This window comes from Ascaphus truei, chromosome 5 (assembly GCF_040206685.1).
Source record: "Ascaphus truei isolate aAscTru1 chromosome 5, aAscTru1.hap1, whole genome shotgun sequence".
NCBI lineage: Eukaryota > Metazoa > Chordata > Amphibia > Anura > Ascaphidae > Ascaphus > Ascaphus truei.
The window spans coordinates 130,964,707-130,989,051 of NC_134487.1; the positions used below are offsets into that span (position 1 = coordinate 130,964,707).

The window sequence follows — 24,345 nt, forward strand, 5'->3', positions numbered from 1 at the left end:
GCTTGGCATTATTTGATCAAAGGATGTAACAAAAAGTCTCCCTTGTCTTATAGATTTAGTTTTCACTATGTATATTTATTTCCCCATTTATTGCTAAGCAATGGGAGAAGCGCGGGGATTAACTTCCTGTTTTTGCACAATAAATAAACTGTTATGTCAAAAACGAATGTTATTAGTTCTTACTAGGAATGTATTCAATTTCTTTTTTAAAAAGTACCAGAGACACAATCGAGACTGATTGAGTGGTATGTATTAGCATAGCAAGCATATAACTAAATTACTGTACTCTGCTTATATTATGATTATTTTTTATCATTGATTACAATAAACATCATATATTGATTTATATTACTCTCGACCTCCTTTTATAATTGTACTCACTATATTCATAGACAGAATGTTAGGCTGTTCTACATATGCAAATTCATAACCAGGTGACCTGTTATTTAGAGTACAGTGTAACCTTTTTATGAGACACCGTATGGGAAAAAAGGTGTGACCCATTACAATAGAGGTGATATTTGAGCCCAAGAGATTATGTGGTAAGGTCACCTAGAGTGTGTAAAGAGAAAAGAGAAGAGGTCCTGTATGTACTGAACATCTCATTAATTTCTACCGTGCATTCAAACATTTGTAGTACAAGATCATAATGTTTGATATAGTTGACAGATGTTTAGAGATTGGCGATTTTTTTTTGGTGAATTTGGATCCGCAGCGGATCAGCCGGGTCCTTTGGTCTGCAGATTTCAGCAGATCAATGTCAAAAAGGGTGATTCGCTTTTTACGGATTTTTAAATTATTATTACCATTACCCTTCACGGATTCCCCAACCCGTGGACAGATTTGCAAATACAATCCACGGATTCGATTCTACAAATCCATCCACAGGTTGTATCCAATGGTGGATATGGATGAATCCGCCCAAATCCGTTTGCGGATTTTACACTGCAAAAATGGATTTTGGAGGTAACTTCAGCAAAAATCCAGGAAATGGATTTCGGCGCATTCGTCCATCTCTGGAGATGTTAATTAAAATAGCCAATTACTGCTTTTGCTGTGAATCGCATTTGTTCCGGTGCCCTTTCCTTCCTGCCCACATGGAAGAGAAAATTGTCCTCTTCAGTTGCAGTTCTCCGGCAGCACTTGTAGAGCCAAAAGAGTTGTACACCACAGAAAACTGGTCGACGTACATGACATGGATCACGAGGACCCCTAAAGTGCCTGTCCTTGCAATTTAAAACATACTGTGAGTTCACATAAGATTTAAGGAGTGAAGTTGCAAGTGTGTGCTGCCCTTAAGGATTAGGGACTCAAAGGAATAAGTCATGAAGGATAATGAAGTTGTCTCTGATTCTTCCAGTGTCAACCAACACATTGTGTAAACAAAGGTAACAGTCAGGAGACCCCTTCGGAGAAAGTACAAATATAAAACTTTTTATTTTAATTTCCATTACATTCGGAATAGCTCATATTGTGCACATATAACATGGATTTAAATTTTGAAAACTACAATTTAAAAAGTGTCTAGTCTTGCTTTAAACAAGGGAAACCTTAGCTGGCACATGCACCATCACAATACTGACCCAGGAGTACAATGTGCTCACAGAAACAGATCTTTGTGATTTGTTGGAAAGCCTGGTGTGATTACCACTTATAGAAAATGTCGTTAATTTGTTAAGCAAGACAATTTGAAGCAGACAGACACTGATGAAAAAGAAAACTGGAGTTTTTATTGCATTTGATTTGTACGATTCATAGAGATGTATTCAATACAAGCCATAGTTTGGGGAAACAAGGGATGTCTTCTAGACATCTTAGTGCAGTATATAAACTCCATTGATTGGCATGAATAAAAATAAAAACGGGTAAACACGTACATAGACACTGAGGAATATTGCCTGCTTCAACACAATTTGAGTTATTCGTAGAATTACTTCACTTGACTTCAGGAAATGGAAAGCTGATGTAGCAGGTGAAATCTCCTTATTAATCTTCTGCTAGTAACACAACTGGCATTAGAACACACAATGTTCCCTTTAAATCAAAATATCCAACCTCCAATTTCATAAAGACTAGTCAGTAAAAATTCAGTTTGTTTTATAATTTATAGTGGATTTTGCTTCTTCAGTTTTCGACTGAAAGGTTGACTTTTTTTTGCTCGGTCCCACAGCCTACGGGTTGGTCCTTACATTACTTTTTCTCTCTCAACTTCACAGCCTTCTTCGCCTGCCTCTCGTAGAGTGCCTCTGGGCCCTATTGCCTCGCTGACGATTAAACTGCTGCTTGAAGTCTACCAGGCAATCTGTGGCCTCTGAGATGGACACAAATGATCGGATAGGCGAGTCGCTGAGAGTGAGAGGAGTACCAGGCTCTGTGCTCACACTGGCACGCTGCTTTTCTTGTGGAGGGGAGATGCTATTGGAGAAAAAGGGAGAGCAGCTGTAAAATGCAGGAAGCCAGTGTGGCCTGGTGACGCAGAACCTGGATAAAGCAAGGCCTTTCCAAAGAACTGCTAAACTGTTTGCACTGAAGAGCTGATTAATTGCTCTAGCCCAATATGGTGAAAACCTGGGTAACACTAAACAATGAAGCGGGTAACACCGTAAACAATGAAGCGGGTAACACCGTAAACAATGATGCGGGTAACACCGTAAACAATGAATGGAAGTTAATACATTGTTACCAGTTACCCCACTTCTGACAGAGTATATGAACGAGTATAAGGCTAAGGCCCCGCTCCCAGAGTCAGCGCGCCCGCACTGCAGACAGGCGGGGCGCTGACATACACAGACTGCGATATGCGGTCTGTAGGGAGCGGGAGGTGGGCGGGAGTGGGAGGTTTGAGCGGGGGCGTGGCTTGAGCGGAGGGACCCGCTACTCCCCCCCCCCTCCCTCCACGGCTCGGGTAAGTAAAGCAACACACACACACAGAGACAGAGGCAGGCACACACATTCATACACACACACACACACACAGACAGACACACAGACAGAGGCAGGCACTCACGCACTCAGGCGCGCGCGCGCGCACGCACACACACACACACACAGACAGAGGCAGGCACTCACGCACTCAGGCACACACACACACAGACGGAGGCAGGCACTCAGACACACACACACACACACACACACACACACAGGCAGGCACTCACGCACACACACAGACAGGCACTCACTCCTCCCCACTCCCCGAAGCCTCTCCTCCTCCCGAAGCCTCCCCTCCCCATTGGCTCACAGCCACACCACGTGACGCGTCAACGCTAGGGAACACCATTCTCTTGTATCCCATAGCGGCTGACGCGCCACAGCGTGTAGTAAGCTGTGCAGCCAGGGGGGACCGGTTCCGCAGGATTCCCCTGCTGGTGGGGAACTCGCGTGTGGCCGCCCACGCCACCGAGCGCAGCGGGACCGAGGCCTAAGCCTGTAAGATCTTCTGAACCCGCTTTCTCCTCTAACAGAAAATCCTGTGGGTTTTGTACATTACTTTTGAACAATGGCCTCTAAAAAAACATCCGCAATCTTAAAAATTATAAATAAAAAGACACTGAATTGACAGCATAACTGTAAGAAATGTCCTGCGTTACAGTGTATTTATCTAATACTCATTCAACTACTTCCGTACCAGTATACCAAACAGAGAAACACTGTGCAGGACTGTCAAGTAGTTTGGACAGAAAAATAGCAAGGTGCTATTTTAAAGTCAGACATAAGAGAACTACAAATATTGAACCCTACCCACAACCTGGGTGTGCAGCAAGGGCAACGCTTGCATGCCGACACCAAACTCACCTCACACAGTCTGGGGCACTGCTGCTTGCTGCTGCATCTAAGAGTGAGACAGGAAAGATATGACCATTCTAAGTACCCCCGTAACCAAAACTTTTGAAGTGTTGTGTGTGTGTTAAGATGTGCATATATAATACACACAGACACACAGACACTTTACTGTGTCCGTCATGAAATACAATACAAAAAAAGTAGTCTGTAAATCATTTATTTGCCCATAAAAAAGCAGTTTACTGTTGATTTTAAAATAAACAGAATGTACAACATTTGGACCACCAGTTTATCATGCAGAATCCATAATGCTTCAGGTTCAATACAGACCCTTTGTCAGATGCAAAATGCATGAAACTGCAGATTCGTAACTTTTTTTTACTTTCAAACAAACACCACACTCTTGTCAAAATCAGTGAAACCTTAAAGCAGCAGTACTCCCTGCTTGTTATTTTTTTTTAATCCGTGTAACCCGAACCTCCGGGGATCCCCCAGTTCCCAAATGAAGACTAAGTTTGCCCAATGCTAATGCACTGGAGGAAATGACACACTACAGCAGATTTTCTACACTATAAATTCACACTTTCCTAATATAACACTGCTCTTTGCCTTACCAAGCACACCTACTTTTTTTTCTCTCATACGAACTCTAACCTTTAATATGCAACACCTAACTCCCTCACGGCCCAAAGCTTGACACACACCATAGAACTTGCATGCCATTGTAACTGTTGCTTTTGTGTGTCCTTTGTGGTTAGGATATACCTAGACCGGGCACAAGTGCTCAGTTGCTGAGGCACCTCTACAACAGGAAACTCAGTCACAGAAGACACAGGAGAGACAGGCAGACTCACAGGAGACAGAAGGGGCAGAGAGCCACAGGAGACAGAAGGGGCAGAGAGTCACAGGAGACAGAAGGGGCAGAGAGTCACAGGAGACAGAAGGGGCAGAGAGTCACAGGAGACAGAAGGGGCAGAGAGTCACAAGAGACAGAAGGGGCAGTCACAGGAGACAGGTGGGGCAGAAACAGACACACAAGACGAACAAATACACACACCACTCATTTTCCAGTGACCAAAGAGGAGGTCTCTGTGCTCTTCATCCGCTCACCCTAAAATCCTCCCCCCATTGACCATATTCCCTCACATCTTCTATGCTCCATTTCTGCCACAATATTTCCCCACCCAAACTCCCCTTTTTAAATCACTCATCTATGGCACATTTGATCTTCCTTTAAATATGCACTCATCACACCCATTAAAAAACAAACAAAAAACAAATTTCTTGACCCAGCTTCACTCTTCTTCTTTTTGCCTCCAACCTACTTGAGTGGTTGTATACAACCTGGCACACTCTCCTCCAGCTCCTTGCTTGACTGAAACAGCACTAACAAAAGTGGCCAATTAACTACTCCAAGCTAATTCCTCGTTCCTCCCCCTCCCAGCTTCCCATATCCTCCAGAATAAACTTAAATATTCTTTATCTCAACAATGCGGGTTCTCTACCTTGCATCTCATCCCTCATCTCCAAATACACCCCTAAACGCCCCCCCCCCCCTCCATTCTACCCATGACCTCTCCTCCCTTATTACTTCTTCTCACTCCCCCTTACAAGACTTCTCCACTGCTCTCTGGAATTTCCTACCAATCTCCATTAGAATCTCCCCCAGCTTTTAGACTTTTAAAAGTTCCCTGAAAACTCAACTTTTTAAGGACGCCTATCAAGCATCGCCCTTAAAATACACACCCCGACCCTATTGTGACCAGCAGTGCAGCTGACCAAACTCCACACTAACATCCCCACCACCAAACCTGAACGGGACCAGCTGTATATGGCTGGACCAAATTCCATCTTGAGGCATACACACAGTTAGCAGCCATTTTACCTTTTGATTACTTGCCCAGTGGACACAAAATGGCAGCAGGATTTGGCTTGCATCGTTGACTTTTTTTTCTTGCAGCCTTTTAGCAGTTGTGTGTGTCAAAACTGCCACAAAAATAAAACACGACTACAAATATTTTGGCAACCAGGAATCACGGGACCACGAATCAGCTCTAAGGAACCCTCCGGTTCAGGCTAGGTTATAAAAAAACAAATTTTTACTGGGAGCATCCACTTCCTGTTTTGTTCGTTCTGGAAATAATCTTTTCATGCAAACTGTCAGTCACATAATCCCTCTAAAAAAAGAACATACGGCTAATCAACATATTCTTATACTTCATACCTGCAGATATTGATTCAGACTGCTCCAGCATGTTCAGGAGTCTGCCGTCTCGTCCTGTAGATTCCTGCCACGAAAGCATGGACACAGTTGTCAAAAGCAACACCCCTCACAACACCTGAACCACAAGTACTGGAGGGCTCTGTTTGTACTCCACACTAACAACATTAAGCCTTTCACCATCTAAATTAATCACTTTACAGTAAAATAATCTCTGGGTAATACAGATGTAGGGTCATATTAACCCTTTGAGTGTCTGATGGGCCGTGCCACGTGATCGAGGCTTCACTAATGACGGAACGGAAGAGGAGTCATCCTCGTTCTGTAAGATAATGTTCTAGAACACACAGAACGCAATCTCCCCTAGAAAAATAAGCAAACAGAATTTGACGTCGCTACTACGTCATGGAGCCCCAGGAGTGCCAGACCCGGTTACGTAAGAACTGCATTCAACGACACCCAAAGGGTAAACTAGGCAGTCTTCTTCAGAAGGCAACTTACAGCCCACTCAATGCCATCACGATTAACTGTAGTGATTGGGAGAAGGAAGCACAAGTTATGCAGTAAATGAATGAGAACGACTATCTAATGGGGTTTAACCTCGACATGGTCAGCGGCTGACCTGCCTGTAACAGGGTCTAGCAAGTTTCTCTGGTCCGTTTTGGGTCATTTGATGAAAAGGAAGCAGTCAAATCAGTTTTCTGTAGGCAAATTAGGGCTGTGCGACATAAAAAAAAATACCAGCATGATATTAAGAAATGTATCGCTATAACAATACATACTGCGAGAATTTTTTGTTCAAATAAGTTTGAAAATGTTCTACTAAATCTAAATAAAATGTGTTCTCAAAATAAATACATTTTCTTTAGATTTACTAGAACATGAGACCTTCATTCTCAAATCCTTTCCATGTCTGGACTTCACCTTTTCCCACCTACACTGGTCCTATTACCCCAGCATCCCGCTCAATCATCCACCCCTCATCTTATCACTCTCACCCGAGATATTCTCTCCCTGTAATAGCACTTTTCACTTATAAAATGTTAAAAGTATATTAAACAGATTTTTTCTAAAATCAAAAATTGTCAAAAAATAAATCATTTAATTTTTTTTCATAAAGGGCGAGAGTGATGGAAGCAGTGTAGGTGAGAAAGGGTGAAGTGCAGGCATGGAGGGGGGGATGATGGGGAAGGGGTTTAGGGTCACAGGGGGGAGAGGGGAAGGGGGTAAGTACTCCCATGGGGATGGTGGTGAAAGGGTTACGGGTCTGGGGGGAGGGGGGGAAAAGAGAGAAAGAGGCAGGGATTAAGTGTCGCAGGGGAGGTGGCGGCATTAACAAAAAGAAAGTGTGGCGTTCCTACCTTTTACTGCTGCCTTTGCTCCCCCCTCCCTCTGAGTCAGCATTCAGGAGCAGCGAGACAGCAGTTTCAAAGCTGCTCTCACTGCACCGGCATCACAAAATATTGAGATAACAATCTCCTGGTGTGCCAATATGGGAGATTACCTGTTATCACGATATTTCGATATATTTTTATATCGCCCAACCATAAGGCAAATTTGTGTTTAGCATCACAAAACATTTAAGGACTTTCACCATTTGTGCAAAACATGCACAGAAATTGCGTTACCATCACCCTCCAGTAATATAACTACATAACATATTCACATACAGCTCAACCCCGTTATAACGCGATCCGTTACAACGCGAATCCGCTTATAACGCGATGCAAGCGTGGCTCCCAATTTTCTTATTTATGAATACTTTACAACACAATTATTGGTATCTTAAATACTTTATTGTACAATGCATACAATTGTACATTATTTTTAACGCGATCCGCTTATAACGCGATGTGATTCTTTGAACCCCCAGCACAGCGTTATAAGGGGGTTGAACTGTACATATACATATAAACACACACACACACACACAGGAAGTCCATAAAGTGCCAGATTTACAAACTGTCGTTCCCTAAAAAAATACCAACCACAAGGTAATCTATTTTTATAGAAGTGTTCAACCTCTTTCTGAATTCACGGGCCTTTGAGGGTTCTCCAATCTGCTAACCAGGTACAGTATTTTGAAGATATACGTGCAGTCGTGCCAAGGTCAGAATTGTGACCCCTTGACCCTTTCAGTGCAAAAAGTGTATTTTATTACCAGAGATTAGTTTTTTCCAATGGGAACTAGATTTCCATCAACATCTGAGGTTTGGCAAGACAATTTTAATGGTTTAATGTGTGTCCACAGACTAAGCTTTTTCCAAGAGTAAGACAGAGCGGAGCTTGCAGTTTTTTTTTACATTTCTGTCCAAACTAAATATGAATAGTTGACATACGAAACTTATACCAAAGATTTCCACAGAGTGGAGCAAGCAAAGAACCTGTTTTGGTGCCGACTGGAAAAATAATGCTTAATGCTTGAGCAATGTGCTCAGCACTATTAAAGCGTTCCTTTAAAATTATAAATGTTAAACTGACCAATTAATTCACATTTGCAAGGCTGTGGGGGGCAAGAGGAAGTGCGAGACCAAAGCCTAGAATTTATATACATAATAAAAAATCAAAAAAAGGAGGGAGGGAGTTGAAAACCAACAGTGAACAAGCAAGAAGCATCAGAATTGCTGCGGGCGGAGGAGATAGGAGAGTGTGAAGATTTGAAAGAAGAATGTTTCCAATGTCCTGCTTATGCAATGCAGTATTGCGCCTTATGATGAAAGCTCTTCCGATAAAGGAAGGTATTTCTCACTTTCTGCTAATATCACTGAAGACACAAATAGAACCCCTTTTGCCCGCATGCTACCACAAAGGCCTTTTTTTATTTGGTACCCTTTACATATGCCATAAATGGATGTCTGCTGTATAGCACTTTGTGAGAAGGCAAGAGACAACTATACTGTTCCCATGCTCACCTTGGTGCTTCTCAGCCTTCGGCTTCCCTGGGTCTCCAGCACAGCCGTCTGCAGGCAGCTGTCCACATGCCTTTGATAATCCCGTAGTGGCACCAACGATTTACACAAGTAGCACTTCTCACACCTGTTGAGACCCAACCGATACAGTAGGGGGGAGGAGAAATGTCACCAGGGCAGATGTGAAGGGCAATCATTGCCCAATGCCATCATACAAGCACAACATAACTACTTGTGTACTAGGTTTCATTTTTTTCAGTTTCCGTATGAGCAGCCCACATAGGAGTTGGCTCAGGTTACTTTTTTTCCTGTGAGCTTTTAATATTTTCACTAATGGAATTATGTAGGGAGTACTTTTCATTTTGATATGAAGTGTACCAATAAGAAATGTTATATGCCTAAATGTCATATACGGCCCTTGAGTGGTTTTGCCATTTCTCTACTTCTCCAGCCAATGGTAGTTTTTAGGAGTTCAATGATGTAGCAAACAGGAGCTATGGGAAAAGTGCAGAAATATAGGAATTTAAAAGTTAAAAAGTGCGACACACTTCGGCGCAGATTACTTTTACTGAACAGTGCTAAACATTTCTGTTGGGCCATGAGGTAACCTGAGGCTGAACTCTGGTTAGTAAATCAGGTCCTTAAATGTTTTTAGATAGATATTGAGACTAGCAGTGTAATTGTTTTTATGTGCATGTTAAAAGTACAGATATCCGAGTCCTGGCTGGTTTGGGGGATCCGTGTGAGACACATGGATGCACGCAAGTATTTCCTGTATTTATTACAGATGCAGCGGCCGTTATTTGAACATTTCACGCGTTGTGTACCCCTCGGAATACCCATGTTATGGCGCATGATTTCTTCCAACCGTACCGCCTTAAGACGCGTGTTGGCTCGTTTTTATCGAGTGCAGAAAATTGCATTTGAGTGTTCTGGTTTTTAAACACCTGCAAATTGACACAGTAGCACAGTACTGTACACATTACAATTAATTTCTGCCACGGATAGGCAAAGAATTGCACCCAAAGAAATCATAATCCATGAAATTCAAACAAATCAACCGCGGTAAACACAGGCGCGAATGTCGTGTGGAATACAGCAGAGCACAAGAAAACGGCTCTGTGAAATGTTCGAATAACGGCCGCTGCACCTGTATATCTTTACGGAGGCCACAGATGTTTGAATAATTGGATTACGTGATTTTATCCCAGACACTGAACTACTAATTCCTAAAATAACAGCAATAAAGGGGTTACTTGTTCTATACAAGTGTGAGTGGGTATTAGTCAGCATTAGGGGGTCAAAATAGTATCCCATACTTGCTCTTCACAAGCAGTGACATGGAAAGTTAGAGATAGGGGAGAGGCAAAGACAAAAACAGTGCAAGGAAGGATAGAGCCAATTTACAGCAGATACGTTGCAAAATACATACTACCAGGGGTAAGAAAATGATGGTAATGGTCTTGTGAAGTGTGTATGAATAGTTTTTATTTTTTCATATATTTTTATGCCCCTCACGTTGGCCTTACTAACAGTTTGAGCCATTGAGCAATCATGTGGGAATGTGGCAAGTCTGCGGTTTTTGGAATTCCTATCTCCGAAACATGGATGCCAAAATGATGTGCTCCATCACACAGCTACTTAAAATAAAAAACAGACTGCACGCCTAAATGGATTAATGGTCCATACTTCTCAAGATGCCAAGAACATGGGACTGCAGTTCTGATTCCTTTGTGCAATGCATTGCAAGCCTGTCCAGAACCAAACAGGCTTAATGCTTGCTTTTGAAAGATGAGTCATGAATATAAATATATATATGTGTGTGTGTGTAAATAACAAACCATGTCACACTGATTAATCCCTCATTTGCTTCCAGATAAAAATACGCGATTGAGAAACATGAATAAGAAATCTTACCCATGAATAACAGGACGACTGGGTTAAGCCTAAACGTTCAAAGTAAATATAACCTCATTTACAAAGAAGCAACACATAAGGCACTTTAATCCTTTCAGTGCATGTGTGTTTTGCCCGAAAATTGCCATAATATTTGTTCTGTTTTTATGTAGATGCAGGTATTACAAGTCACTTTGTAAAGTAGGATCATCAGCTTTCCAGAGCAGCGAACCTAGAATTTCTAGCTCATATGTACTTATAGCTCCATCTTCAACCAATCAGAAAATTACTAGATAATTAAGGTTGTATTCTTTAATGGTATGGAGAAGCAGTTACTGACCAATACCAGAATATGAGCACAAGAATAACTACTTGCCTACTGGTCTTCAGCTTTTTCAGTTTCCAACCTCAGCAGCTCATATTAAACTGCCACCGAAGGAAGAAATCCTGCAGTTTATATTCTATTTTCTGTGACAACTTAAGGAGCAGTTCAAGTTGTTAGCTATTTTTCCTGCAACTTCATGAATGAGAGATCTGGCGCTAGAAGCTACTAGAGAACAGCACTACTAAACTCAAAACAATTAAAAGGATGTGGTTGTCTTCCACGTAAAATGTGCAAGCTTAGTTATATTAGCAAATCGTGATAAAAAAAACCCTGACATACAGTGCTTTCTAGTACAGATAATAACAGAGCTCCACAAAAAGGTCACACTGTTAACCCTGCACACAAGAACATATGCAAATAAGCACATCAACTGTCAATAGAAATGGCCCTGTACATCTTCCGAGCAACATTTTTAATAACTTACTTAAAATAGCAATGTGAACTGTATAATGAGGACGATTTTCACCATACAATTCCTATCGCATCCAGCTCTTTCTTCTTAGAGAAAAATAGAGCTGCACTAAGTGTGCCATGGATCAAGCTCCATGAGATATGTTGTGCATCGCCATCTTCTATTATCTGTAGCATACAGTAATGGAATAGGACATTTGGCCACGACCTAAACGCCACCGGCATTCTGCCACCGGGAAACGTCAAGCCAGTTCTGCCGCGCCCGACCGCCCGCTCTGACAAGCCAGGCAGTGTAATGGTAGGACATTTAAACATGTACTTTATAAGACGTGGCTTATCAGAGCGTGGGAGCACTTGCGGCTGACATCATGGCAAATTGTCCCGACGGCAGTGTGGTCGCGGCCAAATACGGTTACAGAGCACTGGGCTTGGCCAGGTATAGTTTGTAAGGAACTCCAGTAATTCTGTTTGAGTCTCTGCTCTGATATCAGATGAAGTCGTACGTTAACACCATACTTTGTACTATTGTTAGAAATGTTAACGTTCATCAGAAACAGTGTACAAATTGAAGCTCAACTGCAAATTAAAATAAAGTAAAAGTGTTTCGTTATGCAGAGTATCACTCAAGTATACACAAGTTGTCCCTCGTTCACTCTAGATTATAAACTCTCACGAGCTGAGCCCTCGTGACCTTTTGTGTCTGTGCAGGTTTGTCCATATTTGTATGTAATTAGCAAATCTGTGTACCCCCATTGTACCGTGCTGCGGAATATGTTGGCGCTTTACAAATAAACGATGATTATAATAATAATAATTAAAAATGGTCTCACGGTATTGCTTTGTTAGAGCGGAATTTCAGGAGACCGTACCCAATGGATAAGCGGAAGCAAAAAGAAGAACAGACATTTTGAGGTATGTCTGACACACATGGAGATACAGTAATACAAATAACAAAATATGAATGGTGGACCTTTCCCTATCTTTTGCCCTCTAATTTCCTGGCGATGTGATTCTTACGATGTGGAGCAGGTAAAATACTACTTGAAAGATGATTGGCTTTTTTGTGTGTAAGTGTGCAAGACAGAGTGCAATATTACCACATGAATTGCAGGAGACACATGAAAATATACAGCAATGTTATGGATTTCCAATCTTGCAGCAGAGGAAATGATTAAATGAAACACGTTGGTGACAAGCCCTTTTATAATCTTCTTGCTACCCAGTTACCTATATTTGGTTGTTCGTCTGACCGAGCCTCTATCATGGCTCAGTAAAGATGGAATAGAAATTGAAATCTTTATTCTTTCTGGAGGTATTGTCACCATGCAGCAATATTCTCATTATCTTGTTCTGTCATACCATTATCCAAGGGCAACATTTCCAGAAGTACAACATAGGTAAATGTGATCCTGTGTACGTAGTTAATAGAATTATGTTGGTATTGGATTTTGTTTTTTCTTTTGTTCCTTATGGTCACTTTTCTAATCGTCAAACAGCAAATTTGTAACAAATAGAAAATTGCTGTGTGGCAGGGTTATTATTGTATTGCATTAGATGATCTATAGAATAACAGCATTCTATGCCCTATTGTAGGGGTAACGTGAATAATTACATTTTGTACATGACGGGGAAGTCTTACAGTACACAAAAATCCAATTGTCACTGTGAAGCTCAGAACCAGCACTCTTGTTTTATTATTATTTTCTGACTGCTATAATTAGTGAAAAAATACTCTCAAGCCCTACGGTTTCCTGCGCGTTGCAATGCTGTACACAATATGAAGAAAGCTTGCAGCAGAGTTTTACACCCTTTTCTTTGTGACTGAGAAAACAGACAAGTGATCATTCTTATACCAGAAGTGCATTTCTTGCTGCACTCCATTTGAATTACGCTAGCATTGCTTACGTAACATATTGGATGTCAGAGACTTTTGAAGACGCAGTCAAACACTTGGAAAGTGAAGAACTTCATTAAATCAATAGAAATGGAATTCTTTGCAGATTGTTGAACCAAGATGACAATTACTCACGGATATTGCCGTGTAGGAAGAGACAAAACCACAGACTATTATCCCAAAAAGTTTGTGTACTACAGTTATATTTAGGACCATGACCTAATAAATGTTATCAGCACACATTACACTTTTCTCAGGGCCACTAAAATTATGTACTTCAGGTCAAAAAAATTATTACATTCACAAGTGCTTTGTATGTTTAGTTGGGATAGCAATATGATAGCAAATGTGCTTCATTGCTGACGGACCTCAGCTCTCCCCAGCTGCTCCGGCGGAAATCCGCAACAGAAGTTTGTCCCGTCTGGAAGTCAGGCGAAAACTTCCACATCTGTGTAAGTCTAGCCCCAAGATAAAAGGGAGTGTGTGTGTGTGACTATTGTGTGGGATTGACAGGGGCATTGAGGGAGTCAGATTGAGTGATAGATTGGGGGAGTAAGAGAGAGGGAAGCAGGTGTAAGAGATGGGGATGTAAGAGGTGGGGGGGGCGGTAAAGGTGGTGTGTGAGAAAGAGGGACACCACAAAAGGCCTTTACCATGGGGGGTGGGGGAGGGGGAGAAAAGGGGCAGTGGAAACTCTTGTTCTGGGCCCCAGGAAAGCTAGTAGCTATTCAAAAAGATAAGAACTTGTATAGTCAGCATACCTACTTACTTGCCAGTGTCTGGGGATGGGAGAAGGTCAGCAGGACCGGCAAGGCTCCTCATGGCTATTTTCTTCCTGCGTGTCAAGACTGAAGCAAGAGACAAAAATTATAAGAAATGAGAATCCCTTTTCAATTAAGAAAATTCAGACGTGTGGTCTAAGGCAGGGGTGCGCAAACTGGGGGGTGCGCAAACTGGGGGGTGCGCAAACTGGGGGGTGCGCAAACTGGGGGGTGCGCAAACTGGGGGGCGCGCAACAATTAATACGGGGGGAGGGGGGGACACAGCGGTTGAGGTCCCGCGCCCTTCCCCAAAGCATTTAAATTAAATGCCGGTGAGGCGTGAGTCCTCTAACTCCCTAGCGACGCGTCGCCATGGCAATGCGTTTCAAATGTCACATGACATGACCCGCGGCGTCATTTGAAGTCGGGTCCTTGGAGATGGGGGGTGAACGCTGCAGCTGCCAGGCAGGGGGGCACAGCTCAGAAAGTTCAATTTGAACTTGTAAGATTTAACTTCTATTTACATGGCACTAGATGAGACACTATGCAAGATGGATAATCAGAATGGTACTGACCAGACGTTTCCCGTTTGTCGTCATCTTTGCTTGTGCCATCACAGTATGCAGCGTGTATCTCAATCTGAGTTGCAGAGAAGAGCTGCCCGCACAGCGGACACTCCACATGCTGCAAACAGGAAGGCTCCAAAGAGGCAGCCTGCTCAGCAGGGGTCACACTAGGGATCCTGGACTGAGGAGACACGGAAAACAACAGGAAATAGTGACAATTAAGCATTGGCAACAGTGTGTGCATGTGTGTTGCAGCAATGCGTGTCACAAAATTACGACTCGGGAGTATACTATAGTGTGCGTTTTTATGTTTATACAAAATCTAAACTTCTTGTGTCTTCCACCCCAATAATAAAGGTCGTTATAATTCTGCCCACTCCCAAATCATCACTGGATCGCCAGGATTTCAAGATGCCCAACTTAAAAACTGATTGGCAAATACTTATGGTCTATAGAGTTTTTTATATAGTATGTCTCAACCATTTAGATTTAACCCATTCAATTATACCACTATATACATTTTGGTGTTAATTAGGACTGGCCCTATTATCTCTTGAAAGCTTTAGCCTTTTGATAGAAAAAGTATTTTCTGTCAAATAGCCGATTTTAGTTAAGGAAGTCTGAATGTTGTTTTGCCACTACAGATTGAATCCGCAAATATCTGTATTCTGCAAAGTAAAGCATAGAAGAAAAACAAACAAACACGTACAGCAAAGTTAAAAAAATAAATAAAAGTCTGCCCTGATGCCCGGGAGCTTGTGAAGGGAAAAAACCTGCAGCTCCTGTCATGGCTGTGATGTGAGTAGCAGTCGCTGCTCTCCACTTCACACAAGGCGGGGGATTTCTCAGTTCCTAACCTTCCCAGGCGCCTCTAACATTGCTCTAACTGCAGTACTTTGATTTGCGACTTTGTCTTTCAGATTGGAAACTGGCACAATTAGAAAGAAGGTGCCATAGCGCCGCATGCCGGAGGATGTTGATGCTCAGATAATGGGCGCGAAAGCGCCTGAAACCCGTGCTCTGCTGCAAGTTACAGCAAAACAACCCTGAAGGAAGTCTGCCATTAACATTTTTACTAAAGCTGCAGAACAGCACCCCGTTCCAGTACCAGTGTAATAAGTTGTGTGTTTTTTTTACTTTTGCCTACTGTAAAAGAATTTGATAAAACACTCCACGAAACGAAGCCCATATTTACTAAGCGGTGCAATGCCACAAGACACCTTCTGGCAAAGGTAAATTCATGAGATCTCTTGTGGTATAAGACATTTAGAAAATACAGCCCCGTGTACTACCATTATAATTATTATTATTAAAGAACAGAGGAACGACAATGGGACAGTTTACCTTTACACACAGACATTTGACAATTACAGTATGAAGAGGCTACAAAACAATTGGATACCATTACGATACCATTGAGACACCCCCACTCATTTTTTACAAATACTTATCTGGTAAAAGGTACCAATTAACAGCATTAAATCTATGGAACATGTCACAGTCACAAGTTCAATTTAGTCTTTGAAGGGACTAGTCCTATAAAAAAAATTCTGTGATATATAGCCAATAAAGAATATCACTTGTGAGCACATTCACATGTCTTAGACAGGTCTGCACCCCTGCCTTTCACCATTATCACCTAACATACAGTGCTTCCACTGCAGCAAGGGATTCTGGGAAATGACATGCAAATGAGCACACAATGTGACACCTTTTGCCTGAAATCCATTTTTACCTGGAACCCTTATAAGCAAATGCTCGCTGTCCACACAGCTTTTAAGCACAGCCTGGGATTAGATGCAAAGCCTGTCAAACCACTTTTTTTATTCCCTCCCCCGTGAACTCAACAGCATGGGTGCTTCTCCTTGAGACTGCCCTCCTGAAGTCCTTGTTACTTTTCCCCAAATATCTTCAGCCGGTAGGCCTAGGTCTTCAGGGTCTTTGACGCCGTCCTCCGTCAGGATTCAGAACGTCCATCTTTTCCTCCCTTCAGCCAAAAGACCCGCAAGAAAGTCCAAGTCTTTGTCGCTTTCCCTCCGAAGAGGGACGGTGACTAGCCATAGTTCTTGGGTCATGCCGGAGCACCCCAGCCCTGATGAGCCGGGTGGGTTAAAAAAAAAATTCGGCGTCCCCTAGCCAGAAGGCCCAGGAATGACGGAAGTAAATCCTTGGTGTCAAGGGTCCAATGCTGGGAACGACTCCCCGTACCAGTGTCGCTGAGTTAGGGCATAACTTTCCCACTGTGAGCTTCACACAGACGGTACTGAATATCACTAGTGAGCACATTCACATGTCTTAGCCAGGTCTGCAACCCTGCCTTTCACCATTATCACTTACAGTAGCATACAGTGCTACGACTGCAAGGGATTCTGGGAAATGACATGCAAATGAGCACACAATGTGTCACCATACATGCGTATGTCTTATGGACCTCGGAGCTATACATCATAGTCACTCTCTGACCTCAGGTTCCTTTTCCTGATTACACGAATTATCTGTTTCTACAGGACATGTTAGACAGGCTTTTTTTTTTTTTTAAATATCTATGCATGTAGCTTTGCCTTTAATAGGTCACAGAGTAGTTCATGGGGCATGTCATCTTGAACACAGAGAGACTGTCTGTTGTGATCATCTGCTTTATTTGCTTTATGTAAGCCATTTTCGTATACAGGGGTACTTCTTATTTGTCTCTACATGTATGACCGGACGGTCGTGATTACACAGTGAGCATTTGCTCCCTGTGTTACCGTAGCTCTTTACATATGCTATTATTCTCGAGTTTTGGTATAGCTATTATTTTTGTTTAGAGAGTACCTTTGAGGTCATGTGCTTTTTGGTTTTAGCTAGTGTTCTTTTTTTTTATCATATGTGTTTAATAAACTGTTATACTTTTTTTGGATATTCCGAGTGCTTCTCAGGGAACTTCTTGTTTCTTTTTTGGTATGTATGTGTATATGTATGTGTATGTGTGTATGTATGTGTATGTGTGTATGTATGTGTATGTATGTGTATGTGTATATATGTGTATGTGTGTGTATGTGTGTGTATGTGTGTGTATGTGTGTGTATATGTGTGTGTGTGTGTGTATATGTATGTGTGTGTGTGTGTATGTGTGTGTGTATGTATGTGTGTCTGTGTATGTGTGTCTGTGTATGTGTGTATGTGTGTGTGTGTATGTGTGTGTGTATGTGTGTGTGTGTGTATGTGTGTGTGTGTGTGTGTGTGTATGCGTACACATCTCTTTGCTTATATATTAACTGACAAAAAAAAGACGCTGAGAAGTGAGACTTTGCTGAAGGGATTTTCAACACTAGTAAAATAAGAAAATGTGTGACAAAAATGCCCAAGAGGCCTGCTGCTTCTTTTTTTTTTTTTTTAACTAACATAGAAACATTTTTTTCTATGTCCTCTAATACAGCGGTGCGCAAACTGGGGGGCGCAAGATTATTCAGGGGGGTGCGGTGGTTGCAGAGGCCCTGCGCTCTTCCCCCAAGGTATTAAAATTGATGTTGGGGGAACGCGAGGCCTCTGCAACTTCACTTACCCTGTCTTCGGCGACGCAACGTCAAATTACATCGCAGGGTCACGTGATGTCACATTGTCATGGCAACGTGACGCCGAGAGCCTGAGACAAGGTAAGGGAGGGGTGGCGCGACCCCATCTCTAATATATCCAATACATTCACAAAACAAGTGATAATCAAGTGTACAGTTATGAAATCAACAAGCCAAAGGCAGAGTTTCATATGAAGAACTGCTGCTCTTTAAGCTGCAGTCATCAGAAAGTCTACAGTAAACCAACATAGAAGCAAATTCTTTGCAGGTTTTTGAACAAAATTCAATTCGCAGATAGATTTCCATAGGCGGTTTGGACAGTTAAAAATGTGGGCAAATGCTCCTGAAACCACCATCATTTTCCCTTTGCACAAATATTATAACATTCGCATGCGTGTAAGACATTCGATTAGTCCACAACTTCCAGACCCTGAAATATGAAGGGAGGAGGGAGTGCCCCATTTTAGTATAGTACAAGTGCTATATACACTGTATTTCCACGATTCGAACATACACGTTTTTCACATTTTAACGTTTCTGAAATCACGATGCGTCTTACAATCGATGCCAAAAGAAACTTGCCAGCTGCCACCAGGCAGGGGAGTAAGGCTGCGCTTATAGTGCCGGCGACGCGACGTCGCTTCAAAACAAATGCATTGAATCTGTAGCATGCGCTTATAGTAAGCGCGACGGCGACGGAGCAGCCTGAATCTCTGTAGTCACTAGAATTTGATTTTTACAGAGACAGTCTCACCATGTGACAGGCTGTAACCAATCAGATAGCTACTGATGCAGGGAGAGGGGATGTGTGTGATTGTGTGTGTGATAGTGGGATTGTGTGTGTGTGAGTGTGGGAGTGTGTGTGTGTGTGTGGGGGGGATTGTGTATGTTGGGGGATTGTGTGTGTGGGGGGGGATTGTGTGTGAGGGGGGATTGTGTGTGGGGGGGATTGTGTGTGTGGGGGGGATTGTGTGTGTGTGTGAGTGTGGGATTGTGTGTGTGTGGGGGGGGGTGATTGTGTGAGTGTGATTGTGTGTGTGGGGGGGATTGTGTGTGTGTGTGGGGGCGGGATTGTGTGTTTGTGATTGTGCGTGTGTGTGTGTGTGTGTGATTGTGTGTGTGTGTGTGTGGGGGATTGTGGGTGTGTGTATGTGTGGGATTGTGTGTATGTGTGTGTGAGTGTGATTTTGTGTGTGAGATCAGGGCCGCCAACAGAAATCATGGGGCCCGGGACAAATGAAAGGAGCAGCCCTTCTCCCCCCCCCCCCAACCCATAGCACACCTACCATAACTTTTACTTAACCCCCCCAATACATACAAAAACACACCCCCACCCCCAATACATCTACGAATACCCCATTCCCCCCCAATACATCTACAAATATACCCCACTTCCCCCCCCCCAATACATCTAAAAATACCCCACTCCATCTACAAATATACCCCACTGCCCCCAATACATCTACAAATATACCCCACTCCCCCAATACATCTACAAATATATCCCACTGCCCCCAATACATCTACAAATATATCCCACTGCCCCCAATACATCTACAAATATACCGCACTCCCCCAATACATCTACAAATATACCCCACTCCCCCCCAATACATCTACAAATATACCCCACTCCCCCCAATACATCTAAAAAATACACCCCCAATACATATACAAAGCAGGCTTGCCTTGGGGATTATCACAGACCGGGCCGGCGGCTGCAGGGGGAGGGCGGTGTGGTGGTGGGGAGGGGGGAAGCGGTGGCTGACGATGGGGGGTGAGGGGGGTGGCGGGGGCCCACCGGCTGTCGGGACTGCGGGGAGTTATTGGCGGGGGCCTGACGGCTGTCGAAACTGCGGGGCGCCGGTAGCCCGGCGGCTGGAGGGACTGCGGGGGGCTGGCGGTGGCAGGGGCCCGGCTGCAGGTCACAGCAGTTGCTGCCAGTACTGCCCCGCTGCAGGCACATCTCAGTCCCACAATGGCTGCTCGTGTGTGCGCCGGGCCTCCCTCTCACGCCGGCGAGGCGGAAGCTTAGCCCAGCTGACTTCCGCCGCTGCCGAGAGACCCAGCACCGGGTGCAGCGTTTTATTATTTGGGTTGTATTTTGATATGTATTGGGGGAGGGGGTGTATTTTTATATGTATTGGGGGGTTAAGTAAAAGTTGTACGCTAAAATGTGTTTTTCCGTGGTAGGTGCGCTATGGGTTGGGGGGGCCTGCTCCTTTCATTTGTCCTGGGCCCCATGATTTCTGTTGGCGGCTCTGATTGTGTGTGTGTGTCTCAAGTGGAACACACTATATCAACAACTTTAAAATAGTAAATTCTCCCGTAATTTAACGTAAAAGTACTGTAAATTCAGCATACAAACAGAAATGACAACTCCTCTCCATTTCAGCCCTCACCCCTTGCTCTTGTCCCCACCCCTCTGCCTTTTGTCACTCCCCTTGTAGCAAGAGACGGCTCCCAAACTCAAATGACAACTTTCGCTTGGGCTACGGAGACGGGAGACATCATCCGTAGCCGTAACTATAAGCGCAGCCTAAGTTGTGAGGTAGTTGTCATTGCCTGCGGATGTGCAAACTTAGCCGTGCGTAGAAGGCATCCAATGGTCACTTCAGTTGAGTTACCGTACTGGCATTGGTACCACCACAAACGGTTGAATTTTTACTTCAATTTGGATCCCTAATTGTCTTCAAAAAGATTACACATGATGCAGCATTGAAACGTAAAGTTATTGTGTTCACAGAAGAGCACGGAAATAGACCTGCCGGAGGTATATTTACTATAAGTGAAGCAAATATTCATCGCTGGAGGAAGGACGACACTTCTATATTTTCTTGTAAAGCAACAACCAAGTGCTTTACAGGACCTAAGAAGGGAAGATACCCACAAGTAGATAAAGCTGTGCTTCGTTTTGTCATTGAGATACGTGCAAAAGGATTGCCTGTCACACGCCAGCCAATGCAAGTAAAGGCAACAGAAATGGCCAAATCACTCGGAATAGATGATAGAATTTTCAAAGCTAGAAGAGGTTGGTGTAACCGACTCATGCATCGTGAAGGTCTAGCACTCAGGTGCCAAACATCAATCTATCAAAAGCTTCCGGCTTCAAGAGAAGCTGTTTATGTTCCAGTGATCCGTAATTCAATTAAGGAAAAAACAAAAACCATGAGTTTAACCAAATAGGAAATGTAGATGAAAACCCGGTATTCTTCGATATGCTTCGAAATTATATTGTCAATCCTAAACGTGCTAAAAGAGATCAAGATCATGAGCACGGGTTATGAAAAGCAGCGTGTCACTGTGATGCTATGCACCAACTGCCGATGGTCAAAAGTTGCTGCCTTATATCATTTTATGGTGCTCCTCCCACAGGAGAAAAGATCGATGCACCGCCAAAGAACTTGTGCAGAGGCTGAGAGATGTGACTGAAAAACTGTATTGCGGCATGGAAGTGTAGCTCTGGCGGATCCTCTAACGCGTTTCACGCCGAAGCGCTTTGTCAAAGAGCTTTTCTCCTGCGGGAGGAGCACCATAGCTACGGATGACGCCATCGGTAGCACACCGGGTTGCTGGGACAACAGCCGGATACTGACAACACCTGGTTCCCATCACCCATTGCGACGGAGGAGTCGCTGTTTGATCGTGGTGAGGAAGACCGGATGAGTTTGTAGAGCTTTTGGGGAGACCGCCGGCCCTCTGGTTAATCGTGAGTTTAATGATCAATATTACTAGAGCTTTTGCATAAGCCAGTTACCCAATAACATTTGTCATCTCACGTTTTATAATTCTGGAGGTCAGCCTGTGACTCGGTCACTCCCTATTCATAACACACTATATGATGCTGTTCAGCTTCCTGATACACCTCTGAGCGCCGGATTTGTGAACGTCACGGTTCACTATACAACTACGCTTATATCATTTTAAGCCGCAAAACGATACTTTAGAATTAAATCTTTCCCAAAGATGTAATTGTGCGTGCACCAAAAAAAAATAAAAAAAATGGATGGATGACAACTGAGCAGATAGAAAACGGGGTAAAAATCACCTGGAATATAAAAGTCTAGGAGCTTTATGTAACGCACCTAGTATGGTATGTTAGTTCTTGAAGTGTTTTGTGGACATTTATCTGAGCAGCTCAAGAATAAGCTTGCCGGAAAACGTTGCGACTTGGTTGTTATTCGGTTGGCATGACTAACCAAATTCAACCACCCCCTTGATATACAGCATCAGTTACCAAACCATTTAAAGATCATATAAGGAAAGAATATGAGGCCTGATTGCTATCTGATAAACTTCCTTTGACGTCTTCTGGTAAGATTAAGAGGACATCCGCACAAAAACACGCAGAATGGGTGTCAGCTGCTTGGAAGAAAATACCTGAAACAGTAAAGCACTCATTTAAAGAGGTAGTCCCAGGGGGAGGATTTTTGAACAAAGTTTTTGGTGTTTTTTAATTTTTTATATAGGATTGAAGCAGGGGGTCTCTGGAGCTAAACCCCATTCATTTCAGCTTTAGGGGCCCCCTGAGTCCGGAGATACTTACTTGCGAAATAGGTGCCGAGAGTTGTTCTCCTCGGCAAGCAGGGATCTCATAATGGCAGCTGTTCAGATATTCCCTGGCCTGTGGGCCAATAGGAAGCCATGGCATCATCGGCGTGGCTTTCTATTGGACCATGTGACACGGGAGCTTAGAACCCAAGATCCCTGGATCAGCTAGCGGAACCTACTTAGGCGTTATGAACTCAGGAAATAAGAGGATCCAAGGAGCTGAAATTAGCGATATATATATATCGCGAAAGCTCGCACAAATAAAAGCATTTAGTTAGCTACAGAACGGTATAGTCTATTCATTTTTGATTATTAAAGCTCGGCTCACACGGTACTGATACACACACACACACACACACATTACTTGTGAGCACATTCACATGTCTTAGGCCTCGGCCAAGCTCCCCGCTGGTGTGCTGAGGCTCAGGGAAAGCGGGTGCTTTCCTTGGCCTTGCGGGTGCTTTCCCAGCGCGCCGTCAGGGGGTGGGCCAGTGACGTCACGGAGCTGGTTCGCCCTCATTGGGCGAACCGCTCACGTGACCGGCCCTGCGCTCCAACAAGCGGGGAAATGTAAAATTTCCCTAAGACCTACACTTCCGCGCGCTTGCGTAAGCGTAGGCGAGCCCCTACTAAAGCCACTCTAATTGCGGCTGTAGGGACTCAGTGCTGAGTGGGAGCGCGCCTCCGCCAGCAAGCAGCAACCATGGACGAAGCCTTAGACAGGTCTGCAACCCTGTTTTTCGCCATTATCACCTAGCATACAGTGCTTCCACTGCAGCAAGGGATTCTGGGAAATAACATTCAAATGAGCACACAGTGCCACCTTTTGCCTGAAAAACCATTGTTACATGGTTATATATGGGCTCCATGTAACAATGGTTTTTTAGGTAAAAGGGGACACGGTATGCTCATTTGCATGTAATTTCCCAGAATCCCTTGCTGCAGTGGAAACACTGTATGCTGGGTGATAATGGTGAAAGGCGGGGTTGCAGACCTGCCTAAGACATGTGAATGTGCTCACAAGTGATCTTTTTATTTGCTTTAGCAATACGGTGGAGGTTTCTTGTTGCCTTTTTCACCCACCATAACTTAAAACACACACACACACACACACACACACACACACACTCTCACACACACTCTCACACACACTCTCACACACACTCTCACACACACTCTCACACACACTCTCACACACACTCTCACACACACTCTCACACACACTCTCACACACACTCTCACACACACTCTCACACACACTCTCACACACACTCTCACACACACTCTCACACACACTCTCACACACACTCTCACACACACTCTCACACACACACCCACACACCCACACACACACACACACACACTCACACACTCACACACTCACACACTCACACACTCACACACTCACACACTCACA

At 43.6% G+C, this 24,345-nt stretch overlaps 1 protein-coding gene across 12 annotated transcripts in view; it reads right to left on the reverse strand.

Moving 5' to 3' along the window:
* Positions 1-1,708: 1,708 nt before the first annotated feature.
* The window catches only part of UIMC1 (ubiquitin interaction motif containing 1), a 94,283-nt gene continuing 71,646 nt past the window's right edge, over positions 1,709-24,345 (reverse strand). For 4 of the 12 annotated variants that reach the window (XM_075600807.1, XM_075600804.1, XM_075600801.1 and 1 more), the window contains 6 exons: positions 14,833-15,004; positions 14,266-14,344; positions 8,914-9,037; positions 6,005-6,068; positions 3,793-3,829; positions 1,709-2,415 (listed from right to left, as the gene is read on the reverse strand). In XM_075600807.1, coding sequence (XP_075456922.1) covers positions 2,211-2,415; positions 3,793-3,829; positions 6,005-6,068; positions 8,914-9,037; positions 14,266-14,344; positions 14,833-15,004 — 681 coding nt within the window. In that variant the 3' untranslated portion in view covers positions 1,709-2,210. The other 8 variants (XR_012801724.1, XR_012801726.1, XR_012801725.1 and 5 more) reach the window with 8 other exon arrangements.